The sequence below is a fragment of the Scylla paramamosain genome, chromosome 17, assembly GCF_035594125.1.
Source record: "Scylla paramamosain isolate STU-SP2022 chromosome 17, ASM3559412v1, whole genome shotgun sequence".
NCBI lineage: Eukaryota > Metazoa > Arthropoda > Malacostraca > Decapoda > Portunidae > Scylla > Scylla paramamosain.
In genome coordinates, this window is record NC_087167.1 from 7,575,503 (window position 1) to 7,590,598 (window position 15,096).

Below are 15,096 nucleotides of genomic sequence, written 5' to 3' on the forward strand. Positions count from 1 at the left end.
TTTCTCAGGATTCTGTCTTGTCACTCACTCTTTCTAATATTCATCAATGATCTAAACTCACTGTCCTACCCACTCATACACTGATGATATCACTTTCTGCACTTTTACATATCTTTTCTTAGACATCCAACCCCACCAGGTTCCCAAGATTTTGGGGAAAGAAAGAAAGACGAAATAAGACAGACAGGTAAAGTCCCAGTTTTTGGGAATTACCAGCTAATGATATGGAAATCTTATATCAACATACATTTTTACTGATTACATACAGGCATATGGATAAAAGTAGTGTGGTGTTGACTTATGCTGGAAGTCCACTAAGTGAATGACTAAACCAAGCAAAACTGCATGTCCAAGCTTCAAATTAATTTCAGTGACTGAGACTAACATCACATATACATTTACATGTAAGCCAAGTTACAAAAAAACAATTTCCAGAATTATGTCAAATAAGCAGAAATTTCACTTCGATAATGATGATGTCCAATACACTTTTCAATTTGCATAACTTTCAAAGTACTGTAAATGATTTAAATAGACATACTGATAATTTAAACCACTATTCAGGTTGATTATTCAGACCACCATTTAAAGTCAGGAAACCTCATCACTAGTAAAATCTTAAATACTAAGTGGGCATAGAGTGAATAAGTTTGCAGAAAAGTACATATTTGAATAAAATCCTGTGAACTACAACTCGATGAATGCACAAGCTCAACATTCGTCACGTTGTGTGCGTGGGTGTCACTAATGAGTCAGACCAAGAAGTCAAGGTGACTGTAACACGGCTTGCACAGCATTACCGCACTCCGCCGACTACACTTTGTTTTAACTTTGAAAGGCCTAATTCATGTTCACTGCAACCAAACGCAAACTTGCTGCCACACGGATCACGTAATAGACTTGCCAAATGAACAAAAATTATTATTTACCAAACCAAAACAATCGTGCTGCAAGGCCCAGCCACCAACCTTTTGTTACAATTTTCTTTTCCTGTCACTCCCACATGACATCTCTTCCCGAAAATTTCTCCTGCAACAACCATTGCCATCAGTGTCATGGCACAACCTGCTAACCTGTGTTGTGGAGGTGAGGTGAGGGAAGTCACGGGGTCAGGAGCAGCAGAGGGCCAGCGTCATGGTGGGCGTCGTCTGCTTGTTTACTGCCCGCGTCTGCTGCTGTCGCCTGTCTGTCCCTCTGCACCAAGGAACGGACACACAATAACAAGGGTCAAGTGTCACGCACATAAAACATCCCACAGAAAATTTAAGAAAATAGTTGCAATTTTTATTTGTAATGCAAATCGGGGTACAAAATATAATAATAACAATGATGTATACTATATGTACGATTTTTTTCTCTCTCAGTACAATCAAATACAAGGAATATTCATACAAGTAACACAGAAATCGGGAAAGAATACTGAAAAGAAAACTGTTAAAGAAAGACCTTCACCAAAAGACCTGAATAAAAATAAGACCAAATAATGTGAAGCACCGTTGATGAGACAACAAATCCCTTCTCCCTGCGGCTCCGGGATTTCGAAGCTTGCTCACTCTATAGTTGTGCCAAAGCCAAAAGATAGATATGTGCACAATGGTGCTGTCCTTCACCGATTCGTGTTATTTTTTTTTTCCTTGATTTTCAACAGTTTTCCACATTACAGTAATACCGCTTTATCAATTAATCCCTTGTTCTGGTACTTCGATCGTTTCGGACTCTAAATGATCGGTCTTTGTCTGTCTGTCAGTCTGTGCCTGTGTCTGTCTGTCTCTCTATGTGTCTGTCTGTGTTTGTCCATCTGTCTCTGTCTGTCTGTCTGTCTGCATGTCTGCTTGTCTGTGATTGTCTGTTTGCCTGTCTGTTTGTGTCTGTATTTATCGTTATGTGTCTATGTCTTTCTATCTGTCTGTGTTTATCTGTCTCTGTCTCTATCTGTCTGTCTGTCTGTCTGTGTTTGTGTCATGTCTATCTGTCAGTCTGTGTCTGTGCTTGTCTGTTTTTTTTGTCTGAGTGTCTGTCTCTTTGCGTCTGTGCCTGTCTGGCTTTCTCTGTCTGTCTGCCTGTGACTGTGTCTGTCTATGTCTGTGTCTGTCTGCCTAAGTCCATGTCTGTGTGTGTGTGTGTGTGTGTATTTGTTTATCCGTGTCTGTGTTTGTATGAGCATCTGTGTGTGTGTGTGTGTGTGTGTGTGTCTGTATCTGTACAAATTACACCTTTGGCAGCAGCAGCATCATCAACTGCAAGCATTGCTGTTATTGCTGAGCAGTACATTGCTAATGATTCGCTATCTTTCTGGCTGTATTTGCTACATTTAGTGTAATTTATTACTTTCATAGTTATACAGTTGAGGCCAAGATTATTTTTGGAGTGATGACGGCAGGGGAAAGAGAACAGCCACCCATTGATTTACTAATTGGGCCTCATACAAATCTAGTTTTTGCCATAAGTTAGAAAATGCCACCAACTGCATTGAATTAAAACCATGTTATGACAATTTTATAGCATATTTTCATGATTTCATGGAAACTCATACCTTTTTCTATGGAAGAAGGGCCTCTCATCCACATTTGGGGGTATGGAGGTAAGAATGGGACAGCTTTGAATAACTTTTTTCATAAATTTAAAATAGCAATATAAATATTATAAATATGTTAATAAAAGCATTATTATGAAAAATATCTGAAGGAACTTAATGTTAGAAATTTAACAGGATAATTTTAAAATGTTCCCCTTCAAACCAAAATGAAAAACATCATTCTAGCTATATTAGTGTTTGTGCAATCACCATATTAATGTTTTTGCATTTAAACACAATTTTACTTAAGTATTTGTTTTGGCATGAGTTGCCCTTACTCCATGCGACACCTCAATTGTGACAGACCCAAGAGCTATGTTTGCTGCTCCCTGCCACATAATGCTGACTGTGGTGCCCAGCACAGCCTTCCTATAATCAAGGCACTTCAAAACATTGATAACCACAACACAAAATACATGAAAAGACTTTTTTTTTTAAAGTTTTATTATCATCAGTATAACCAAGGGAAGCTTGCAAAACAATAAATGTATTCTTGAAATAAATAATTATCAGGGACATGTACACAACAATATACAGGAGACACTTCTTTCTATGTCGACTAGGCCAGTGAAACACATGACTAAAATAGTACCAAACAGATTCACCGCTGATCAGCAGCGGAGAGAGAGAAAGAAAACACACGTTACTACATAAATCATCTTTCTCTCTCTCGAAAAGAAAAAGGAAAGAAAAGAAAAAAAAGTAAGTTAATATACAAACTCATACATAAAATTTATACAATAAATGGCAGCCATGCACACATTTCCTTTATAGAGCCTGCTGAAAGAAAGTATCCACAATATAAAATTACACAAGGTTATAATGAGTACATACTTATTTTCTGAAAACACAATCACAGTAATTTACATAAATAAATGGTCTATACCAACAATAATAATAATAAAAATAATAGTAAGAGATAGTAGAAGTAGCTACTACCAATAATGATAATAATAATAATAATAATAATAATAATAATAATAATAATAATAATAATGATAATAATAATAATAATAATAATAATAATAATAATAATAATAATAATAATAATAATAATAATAATATTCATTGTTATTATTACTATTACTATTATTATATTTCACATCTGAGTTTTGGTTGTATATTGTGGATGTTTTGACACACACACACACACACACACACACACACACACACACACACACATGCCATGTGCACATCATACAAGTATATACTTACAAACATACATAAGTATAGGACACACACACACACACACACACACACACACACACACACACACACACACACACACACACACACACACACACACACACACACACACACACTATTTACAGTTCACCCAAAATGGTGATGAGCTAAGTGTTATCAACAGTATAAAACAACGGCCAGAGGAAGGAGAGGCTTCTTGGCCATTAATTTTAAAGATAAGGCAGACATACAGAGGATTTCCTGTCCAGAGAGAGAAAGGCCATTTTGTGTGACTTTGAGATCCTTTTGGATCTGTTACTACTCAGTCCAGAGAGGACATCTGTATCAGTAGTTAAAGAGGCCTGTTTAGAGGAAGTAAGTCAAAGAGAAAGCTTGAGAATACACCAGTACTAAGAAGTTTAAGATAAGGCTTTTTTAGGTTCAAGTGGAAGGTTTTCAATTACCAGTGCAGCCCACACACACAGGAGGCAAGACAAACCACTACCACAAAACCTGTGTACACTGAATTTTCAAGGTTATTTTGAAGATAAGGCCTTCTAATATTTGGAGAATAGTACTGAGGAAGAAAGAATGAAAAATACAAGTAAATAAATAAAATAAAAGAATAAAACCATATTTAAATATTAGCAGTGCCTTAAGAATATCCAAAGGCTTTATAAGAATAGCGAATTACCTGAAAGCATTATAAACCATTAAGTAACAGGTTTAAATGGTAATTTCAATTGTTCAAAGTCAAGATTACTATGGGTGAAAGGTAGGCCTCTTACTTCTAATCTAATAACCTGAACCATTTAGTGGTGCCAGTCTATAAATGGAACATGTTAATTTTGCTTACCCTTTTCTCCTTCCCTTCCAGTCCACTTAACCACATCTCACACAACTCAAATGTTCACAAAATTTTATTCACAACTATATGCAACACTTAGAAACCAACCAGGCTTCCACAAGTGCCTCCCAGCCTCCACATGTGCTCCACTCAGTCATCATGGTTGAGGTATATCTTGAGGCCCTTTTCCCTGGAGCGGAGAGTGGAGTAGGAGGAGGTAGAGGGGGTAAAGGAAGAGGAAGGGCAATATTGGGATTCTCTGTTGAGCCGCTGATTCTCTGATACAGCTAAATCTCTCCGTTGTTCTTCTGTCAGTTCCTTAACAGGCTCAGTCTTGTCTCTGTGGGAATAGGGAAATTTACATGAGCTCCCAGCTAACATCACTTTCTAGTCATCAAAACATGCATATACTGGCATTATATGGTTGCTTTCATTAACAAGTCATCTATTTCAATTAGTCCGACCAGCTATTCATTCCCCCTTCTTTTTTGCATTTCTTTATATTCCATCCCTGGTTAACTATATCTATCTTTATACCAGGCTGATATCCTCCATACATGGGATAGCTAAGACAAGCAAGCACACCTTGTCTCATTATAGAAATAAGTATACAAAGCAGGGCATTTTCTGTACCCTTGCTCTGTCCCTGTTAGTTGCCATTTGTGATGAGCAGGAAATGTGGTGTCAGAAATCTGCATCTGGCTGCAGTGTGTGCAGCCAGGCTGTTTTTCCATTCCATGGGGTAAGACAATCTTTAATTATATTGTGCTCTTTCCCCTAACTTTCTTCCTAATTTTATCCACAATGCTCTCTTCTTGTCTCTGCATCTTTATCAATACATGGTGCTAATTTTTCTAAAAAGGAAGCTTAAAAAACTCACTAAACCTCATCAAACTAACAGAGCAAAATATCTATGGATTCAATGTTAAATCCCAAGGACTTGACACTTATGGATAAAACCAAGATAAATGAAGAAATACCTATATACATACATATAACAATGTCTACAAATAAATTTACTTTATATGCATGACATATATTGCTGGAAACACACAAAAAAGTCATTATAAGTTTTATTTGAACTGATGCCCTTGACTTCAATGAAATGATCTGATGAATCACTGCTATACAATATGTATGCCATGCACCATCCATCAGATAGGTTAATACACTCATAAAGAGTTTTCACACACCTTAGTTTAACAGTTTCTTATGTTGTTGAAATTACTTGTAAAAGAGGTAGTGTAGACATAACTTTGTATAATACACTGATTTTACTATCCATATGTGTCATAAAAGCAGATTCTGTTTGTAAATCATCTCAAGGCCTATTTTCATCATGTAAGACATTGATATTTTCCAAGCAAATTTTCTGTAAAGAGAGAATCTTCCAAGACATCAAATATGGCAAGTCTTTCTCACAATGTTCTTTTCTAAACATCTCGTTCAAAGCAGCATTACACTATTTACTTAAATACTTAGTGTATGCCCCTAAATTCAACTTATACTAATCAAGCTTTCCTACTTCCCTCCAAGCTAGCTTTCTAAATCTCACCTGTAGTAGATCATGGCTCCATCATCCATAATATACAGTGGCCGTTGATCCAGCTGGCCTGTGCGGGGTGACCAGTCCAATTCACTGGCTATATCCAGCACTGACATGTCACAAGGGAAGGTGCCCTTGCCCTTTGCAAATTCTATGTTTTCTGCTGCTATTTCTGACACCTCTGACAGCTGTGGAAAGAGTGAGAATTAACTAAACAGAAACATGTGATGATAATATGGGATGAGGATATATGAGTAATGTGAGAACAGGAGGTAATGAAAGACCAACAAACTAAAGTAAAATGAAACACACCTTGAAAAACATAAACATTGAAGGAATGTGAAGAGATAGCAATGAATGAAGAGTTTAGATATCTAAAGGAAAAACTGAAGAATACATAGTTTCTATAGAACCTGTGTATCATTTAGCTTACATAGATGACTCTGCATGGAAAAAAAATTAAGAAAAAAAAAAAAATACAATACACTAATTACACTACATCAAAGTACTCCTACTTTTAACTTCTTAACACTTGATTGTTTACATCAGATAACTGATGCAGATCGTTATTTCTCAATCTATATCTCAATGCAACCCCACATAAGCCCTTCAAATAATTCCTCTACAGTTTTGATCTTTGATTTGTATCCATCATGCAATGTCTAGATCTCATTTCCATATGTTATCATGTAGCAAATCCTTTACTTATTTGCTGATTTTTTAAATTTCTTGTCTGACAAACCAGCAAGTGGAAATATTTGTGTAAAAAAAATACAATAATTCCTAGGAAATAAACAAATAAAAGTGATACTTTAAAAAATATAGTGAATGGATTACAAATGAAAACTACCCAATTCAAAATTACAAAGCTCACACATATTTGAATAGATCTTTATCCACATTTGCTAAAAAATGTGAGCTTGCACATTGTAAATACAATATTTCTTCATCCTCCTGCAGCCTCTCATCACCATAAACCTCACTAATACACAAACATTTATTGCTCTTATAAATGTAATTTTTCACTGAACAAAAAAATTACCTTACCAATATACTCTGCATGGACTGACCTTGGCACGAAGGGCAGAGGTGGTTGGCTCTGGGATGATGATTTCAGTAAGGGGATCTGTGGTGTGTGAAGATGGCCGCCACCGCTTGACAAAGATTGCTAACTCGTCAACATTGGCAGTCTTCTGTTCTGGCCCATCTAGCACCTAAGGAGAGAGTGAGTAGTTACTGTGGAGCAGAATTTCAATAAACATTTAAAATTTCTTATCTATCTCTATACCAGCTGTCTATGCTTACATGCTTAAATTCACATTCACAAGCATTCCTTCATTTTAGTGGAGAGAACTAATCCTTATTATCCCCAATGCATGAGTCAGGTGCACAGCATATCCAGCAATCTTCTCCATATCCAACATGATCTGCTGACAGAACCAAATCTGGAAGAACCTCCAATCACGGGTCTCAAGGCCATGTTACCATTCATGCATTCACAACTACCTCTTACTCATCTGTATCATGTGAAACCAGTCTTCTTTTCTTCACAAATATCCCTCATGTATCTACAGCTCTCTTCAAATCACTCATCCATCATATTAATGGTCTTCACCTTAGCCTCAAACCTTAAACTATTTGCTCTCCTTGCATTCTTTTTAAATGCCTAAATTATCACAATACTACATGCTCTGCTCAAAAAGCTGACACTTACAACACCAACACTTTGCACTTCCTCATTCCTTACTCAATTCATGTGTTATTTTACACACTTTCTTGAGACACCTTACTTGAAGATCAATTCACATTTCAGTCTAATACAATGCCATTAGTACCAATATTCCTTCATGCGACATTGTTTGCATTCATTCTGAGTAACCCACATTTAAACAATTTACTCATTCCTCCCAGCAACTTTCTTGCTATAATTATTCTAAACTACATCTCTAGTTACTTCACTATCCACAGCAGCACACAAAGCCAAAAGTGTAGTCTTGAAGCTCTCTCCCAATGAAAAAATTAGCATAAAAAAAAATAGTAATAATAAATAAATAAATAAATAAATAAATAAATAAATAAATAAAATATAATAAACAAACAAGAACCTAGTACCAAAGATATAAAATAATGAGTGGATCTTAGTTCTACCTTATGCAATAACAGGAGTTAAAGAAGAACATGGAGAAGTATACAGTTCTGTACAACAGGAAAGTTACAGTAATGGTGAGAAGGCAACTAGGTATGAACCAGTGGCATAAACAAATGAAACCTGAACATGGGATAAAAGCCAAATGAATGATCAGAAGTAGCTGTGGTGTGAAAAAAAAAGTTGATGGTAACAATAATAAAGGTGAATATGTAAGCTCTGTAAGTCTAATAGCCATTAACAAATATTGAGAGATGGAAGACATGATAAAATAATTTCCTCTCTCTCTCTCTCTCTTCCTCAAACATTCATCATACAAACCTGAAGGAACAGTTCCCAGTTGGAGAAGAGAGTAATATCATCATCAAACTTGTGCTGGTCAAGATAAATGGCTTGTGGAGTCTTCCAGCTCTTCTTGCGAAGCCGTACTCTTTCAGGGACCAAGTTCATTCCTGGGCACCGAGCATTCACCTCTCGCACAATAGCACGCTTGGCATTGGCTACAGTGTCACCTTTGCGTACTACCCAGTCAATTAGGAATTTTGAGGGCTGAAAAAGATTATACATTGTTCAGTAAAAAGTTGTAGATAAATGTGTGTAAATATGTGGTCACCTATTCTCTCTTGAGGGTCTTACACTATGGTTAACAGATAAGGGCAATGGTAATGGTACAGTAAGACCTCTCTAAGGTAGCACATATGGGCTGAGTTACAGTAAATTCCTTTCTCCAAAAACAACAAACAAAATAAGCAAATAGATAAAAATATGCAATAATAAATAAATGATAATTAAGAAAAATATTAACTATAAAATAATACAAAAATATCTTAAGATCACTTAAAATGTTTACAGAGTAGTAGGGCTTGATAACAGTGTATTAAGAGAGGAGGCTCTCTGATAGTAAGTAAAAGTGTTTGATGGCCTCAGGTCACATTTCACACAATGACACACTAACCAGTACAGTATACACTATACAGATGTATATATACAGATCCCTTGCAATATGATACATTTAGTACACTGAACATACACATAGCCCAATTACTATATATTTTGGCATATAAGACAACACTTGAATCATCCTAAAAAAAGACACAAAATCTGGGTCATTCTACATGTCAGATACAAAAACAATTACCTTTTTTGAAGTTTTACGCAAAATACCATTGTAAATAAACAATCTTATTTTATGACTTTTGAGAAAGTTATACATTAAAATAAGAAACCATTTTGACAAAATGCACTGAAACATATTCCCAATGAAAAATGTTTACAAAATTTAATGAAGTGAAACTACAACCTTCTGCTGGCACCGTATATGAACAGACAAAGCAGGAGGCTGTGCGAATATTCCCCAATTTTCTCAGAGCTGAAGAAGGAGATATATAAAGGTCTTCAAGGCATGGAACTCCAAGCTAAGCAGCAAAGGAAAGTAAACTTGGAAGATGACTCTCTCCAGCTTGCAATGTTGTATAGAGATGAAGTCCATGTATTGAGATAAAAACTTCAAGAATGTTGGCATATGTAATCAAAAGAAACATGATACACAGAAGATTATGGCCGACAGCCTGACACATGCAGGCAGTGCAAGGTAAGAGTTTGTTTATGTTTAAGAAAATTGATCATACCACACATAATTTTACACCATCTTCATTTATCCATCCTTTTCATGAAATTTTTCACAAATTTTATTTTAGGTTTAGTTTTGCGCTTAAAAAGATAATAGTACCTTATTACTGGTAATACATTCAAGGTATTTTATTCATTGTACTGGTAAATCACTGTTTCAGTTGTCTGGCACTCACTGACCTAAACTTCATCACAGATGGTTTGGTAGTTTGGGTGTTGTCTTATACCACCGATACCAGCCAAAACCATCAAATTCAAACTGAAATTTGGCAGTCGTCTTACCTGAAAGTTGTCTTATCCTAAGACTTAAATAATGGAATTGATACAAAAGTGCAAGGTTGCAAACACAACTCAGCCCAACCACTTGATTCTGTTTCAGCAATACACCAACAGATCTTACTTCAGCTTTCATCTCTCATACAGCTGTAAAGTTATACAACCACAGAGACATTACATATTTATGTCTCACTCCCATCCCTATATTGAAACTCTTCATCCTCTCTCTCCACTGTCATTAAACAATATCTCCAAAATAAAATCTCTAACAAAATGGTCAAGAAAGCTGAAACCATCATCACTCCTTTCCAAGAATCTAATACTATGCAATGTTAATTCAGTCTAAGCATTAATGATACACAGTATAATCTAGTGGTTTCTGTATATTTTTTAAAGAACTTACCTCTTCAATTCTATATATGACAAAGATGTCTCCTTCCAACAAACACACACTTTCCTCATCACATTGTCAAACTTACATCCTCAAAGTTGTGAGGCTCTAGAAGATACACTTTGCCACGATGTTCTCCTGGAAGAAGGGCACGGCCAAGCCTTACACTGAGCCGGGTGTTGTCTCCATAAGAAGTCAGGCTCTCCGTCATCCTGGTACACTCAAACTCTTGGCTATCATGCAAAAAAAAATTATCAATCAATAAGTGAATAAAGAGATATACAAATAAATAAAATAATCAATTAAATAAATAAATAAAAAGAATTAAATGAAAAATTTTACTTAACAGTAATTCATGCAAAGAACAGTGTTTCTGAAATATTACAAGTTACTTTCAGAAGATCAGAAGTTAAAATATATAAGTACACAAAATAAATTAAATGTAATTATATAAATACATAAGAAATGCAGTACTACAGCATCAGTCTTTATAATTCCATACACACATGTAAAAACAAAGCAAAATAATAATCTTCTCCATGAACTCTTCATACAGACTTATGCTAAAAACTCTACCCTTGCTGTCTCCCCACTGCTCGCTAGGTTGCCCACCAACACCACCCTCTCTGTTCCTGTGGTCAGCAGACTATGCTGAACATGAGCTGCATCAGTGGTGCTTTCTCTGATTGCACTGTGGTTCCTGCTTGCAACTTTTTCTCTTGCTATGCTGTACCTCACTCATCACACACCACATCTACTTGTCTTTCAGCTCCCAGCCTTGCTGTTGATCTGCTGGCCCTCCTGTTGGGCTGTTCACTTCTACAGTGCCTTCTGCTGCTGCTTCTGGGCCTCCTGGGCAGGCTTGCTTTACTGCCTGCCTGCTTGCTCCTGCCAGCTTCTACTACCCTACACCTGGCTACTCCTGCTCAGCTTTTGGTACTCTGCAAGACAGTATCACCACCTCCATCTTCCCTGCCATCCACTCTGCTACTACAGATTTCGGCCATGGTTTCATAATTGTTCTGGTATCTGTGACTTTTCTTTTGTGTTCTCTTTTTTGCCAGTGCAGTGTAATCTTTTTCTATTTCTACTGTACTTTGTATGGTGAAGGATGCCTTTCCCCTTTGGTGCTGGTCAGCGATTTGATGTTCTGATGTTTGTTCTGATGTTATGGTTTGTGCGACCCTTGTGACTGGCCAGTGGTTACATTACATATTTTTTCTGCCTCTGTGACTGGTTTGGGCACAGTATTCCTTCCCGCACTTTTACTGGCATCCCAAGCTTAGCTTCTAAATGGCTGAATACTATGCTATGATGTTCTGTTTTCGTGAAGTATTAGCTTCCTGTCTGACTTAGCTAAGCACAAATTACTCATTTACACACATATATTTCATGTTGTTGTTCTTCATATTGTTATTTAGCTTCTAAATGGCTGAATACTATGCTATGATGTTCTGTTTTCGTGAAGTATTAGTTTCCTGTCTGACACAGCTAAGCACAAATTACTCATTTACACACATATATTTCATGTTGTTGTTCTTCATATTGTTATTGTGTCTCTTTTCAGACAATACATGTACATGCATTTTCTCTCTCTCTCTTGCATATGACCTACACATTATCCATTGTGCCCTTGTTTGGCATAAGGTCATGCCGAGGAATGTGTTAGCCTCTGTAAGCTGCTCCCAGCAGTCCACAGTAGCATCCCACACTCCTGATCTGCTCAGTAGTCAACATGGCTAACTATTGAGCAGACTACTGAGCCATGTAGTGCTGCACAGTACCTTGTACATAATAACATACATTTTTCTCTTCACCAATGTTATCATTCATCACTCTGGAATACATGGTGGCAACAATTCCACCTGTAACACTATTTCAAGCCTCCTATTAGATTCTTCCTAATGAGATTTTCCAAGCCCTTGCTGGCCTTAACACTCAAAAGGTTTATGGATCTGCTGCTGTCCAGCCTATTGTTCTCTGAAACTAGGCCTCCATGCTTGCACCTTGCTTGGTTGAATTCTTCCAACTCTGTTAACATCTACTTTTCCTTCCTGCTGGAAGTTTGCTTACATTCAGCCTGCTCCTAAAAAGGATGACCACTTTAATCGTTCAAATTACAGTAAAATCCCTCTTATCTGGCATCAACGGGACTGCCGACATGCCGGATACTTGAATATTGCTGGATACTTGAATAGAAGTGAAATTATGTCCACAATCACCACCCTACACTCACGCATCTTACCATAACAAAGATCACCTGATCTTAATCAGCAGCTGATCTGATCAGCTGCTTAAGTGTAAGCACAACACGCTTCCTCTTTTCTACAACTTTAGGCATGATGAAGGCATCAGGCGATAAACAGTACACACGCGGGACTGAGTCACTGAGTCAACACAGTGCAGTGGGCCGCGGGTGGTGTGAAGCAGTGCGCTATAGTGGTGAGGGGACAAAGTATGCCTCGCGTGGGAATTTTAATCAATTTTGTGAGTACACATTGATTTTTTATTGATTTTAAGGCTCGGGGAAAAATGTGCCGGATACTTGAAGCTGCCGGATACTCAAATGCCGGATGAGAGGGATTTTACTGTACTGTCCTATTGCTTTAATTTCCTTCCTTTCTGAAGTTTTTAATCTATCTTCAAAAGGAATATTCTTAAACATCTATCACTTCACAACTTTATATCTGATCACCAAAATGGTTTTCATCATGAATATTCTGCTGGTGATCTGACTTTGCTTATTGAGTCTTGAAGGGATTTTACTATTGCTTTAGGTATATCAAAAGTATTTGACAGAGTCTGGCACAAAGCTTTGACTTCCACAGCTTCTATCCTTCTCTCTGTACAATATCCAATAATGAAATATTACTGTAACTACATTTGCTACCCTGTGTTATATATCACACCTTAATCTCTAATAAGGACCATGAAAACTCACCTATTTGAGTATATTTTGAAAAGCTTGAAGTGATCTTGAGACACTCCTACCCATCGTTGCATCTCCTTTTTCAACTGTCCTATGGTGATGCGCTTGTCCACCCACACCCGCAGCACTGCAAAACATCAACAATACTATTAGTCTTTAGAAGGGACAATACTGATGTAAATGCAGCAATCTTCCTTCATTATGGAGTATGAATTCCAATGGATTTCCATGGAACTATTCCACTGAGATTAATGTAAAGATGTCATGACAAACCTTGAGATGAAACTCAGTGGAAACTAAAACTATTCTGTGACTAGTAAAGAGATTGAATACATTTGATCAACAATCCCACTGACTGAAACCAACTCTAGCACATTACCTATCTCCCAAGAAAAGATTTTACTGCCATGATGAATCAATACCAATAATGCCATCTATATCAAAACTATTAATTATATTTTCTTTCATTCTTAATCAACTTTACATACACACAAATAATCTATCTATCTATAAACCAGGGTAGCAATCCCACACAGGGTGGCCCTGACAAAGTACCACAGTTTGTGTGAATTATCAATGAATTATTAAGGGACAGTAAGCTAACCCAAATTACAGATGATGCATTTTTTTTTTTTTTTTTTTTTTGTGTGTATAAATACCTAGTTGTATTTACCTAGTTGTGGTTTACAGGAGGGGAGTAATCTCATGGTATCCCATCTCTATATCTATCCAGTTTGGTCTTAAAAGCATGGACAGTTATGACATTGACAATGTCTTCACTGAGTTCATTCCATTTGTTCACACTTCTATGAGGAAAACTATACTTCTTGATGTCTCTTCTACAGTTAACTTTCTTCAGCTTCTTACTATGTTCCCTTGTACTGTGTCTGTCTAAATTTATAAAAAAATTTTTGTCCACATTTTCCATAACATTTGTCATTCTATAGATGTTTATTGAATTTCCTCTCTCCTATTTTCAAGGATAGGAATTTCCAACATTTTTAATCTCTCTTGATAGCTTGACTTGCTCAACTCCTGAATCATCTTAGTGACTCCTCTTTGTACTCTTTCTAGTTTTACAATATTCCTCTTTGCATGAGATGACCACACCACTGCCACATATTCTAATCTTGGTCTTATCATGGAAATCAACAACTTTTTATCATTCCTTCATCCAAATATGAGAATGCCATTTTTATTCTTTTAACAAATTAATTGTCTCTCTAGTAATTTTATCAGTGTGTCTGTCCAAAGTCAAATTTTCAGTAACTGTTACTCCCAAATCCACTTCCTCTTTTGACTTCTTTAACTTCACACCATCCATCTCATAATGATACAGTATTCTTTTCTTACTCTTACCAAACTCCATTACTTTACATTTACTTAAATTGAATTCCACTTGCCAAGATTTACTCCATCTATTTATCTTATTTAAATCATCTTGCAGTACCATACAGTGATTTACATTTTTCTAGCCTTCTCATCAGCTTAGCATCATCCGCAAACAAGTTCATATAACTATCTATTTCTTCATTTATGTCGTTCACATATATTACAAACATTATCAGCCCC

The 15,096-nt window shown here is 36.5% G+C and overlaps 2 protein-coding genes across 5 annotated transcripts in view; both read right to left on the reverse strand.

Moving 5' to 3' along the window:
* Positions 1–1,228, reverse strand: part of LOC135108404 (uncharacterized) — a 52,787-nt gene extending 51,559 nt beyond the window's left edge. For all 4 annotated transcript variants that reach the window (XM_064019364.1, XM_064019363.1, XM_064019365.1 and 1 more), the window contains exon 1: positions 1,074–1,228. The gene's annotated coding sequence lies outside the window, so the exon portion shown is untranslated. The remainder of the gene's footprint in view (positions 1–1,073) is intronic.
* A 2,580-nt stretch (positions 1,229–3,808) lies between these two features.
* The window catches only part of LOC135108403 (ubiquitin carboxyl-terminal hydrolase 47-like), a 48,206-nt gene continuing 36,918 nt past the window's right edge, over positions 3,809–15,096 (reverse strand). Inside the window, 6 exon segments of the mRNA XM_064019360.1 lie at positions 3,809–4,947; positions 6,163–6,341; positions 7,224–7,367; positions 8,621–8,848; positions 10,684–10,828; positions 13,537–13,651. Coding sequence (XP_063875430.1) covers positions 4,758–4,947; positions 6,163–6,341; positions 7,224–7,367; positions 8,621–8,848; positions 10,684–10,828; positions 13,537–13,651 — 1,001 coding nt within the window. The 3' untranslated portion in view covers positions 3,809–4,757.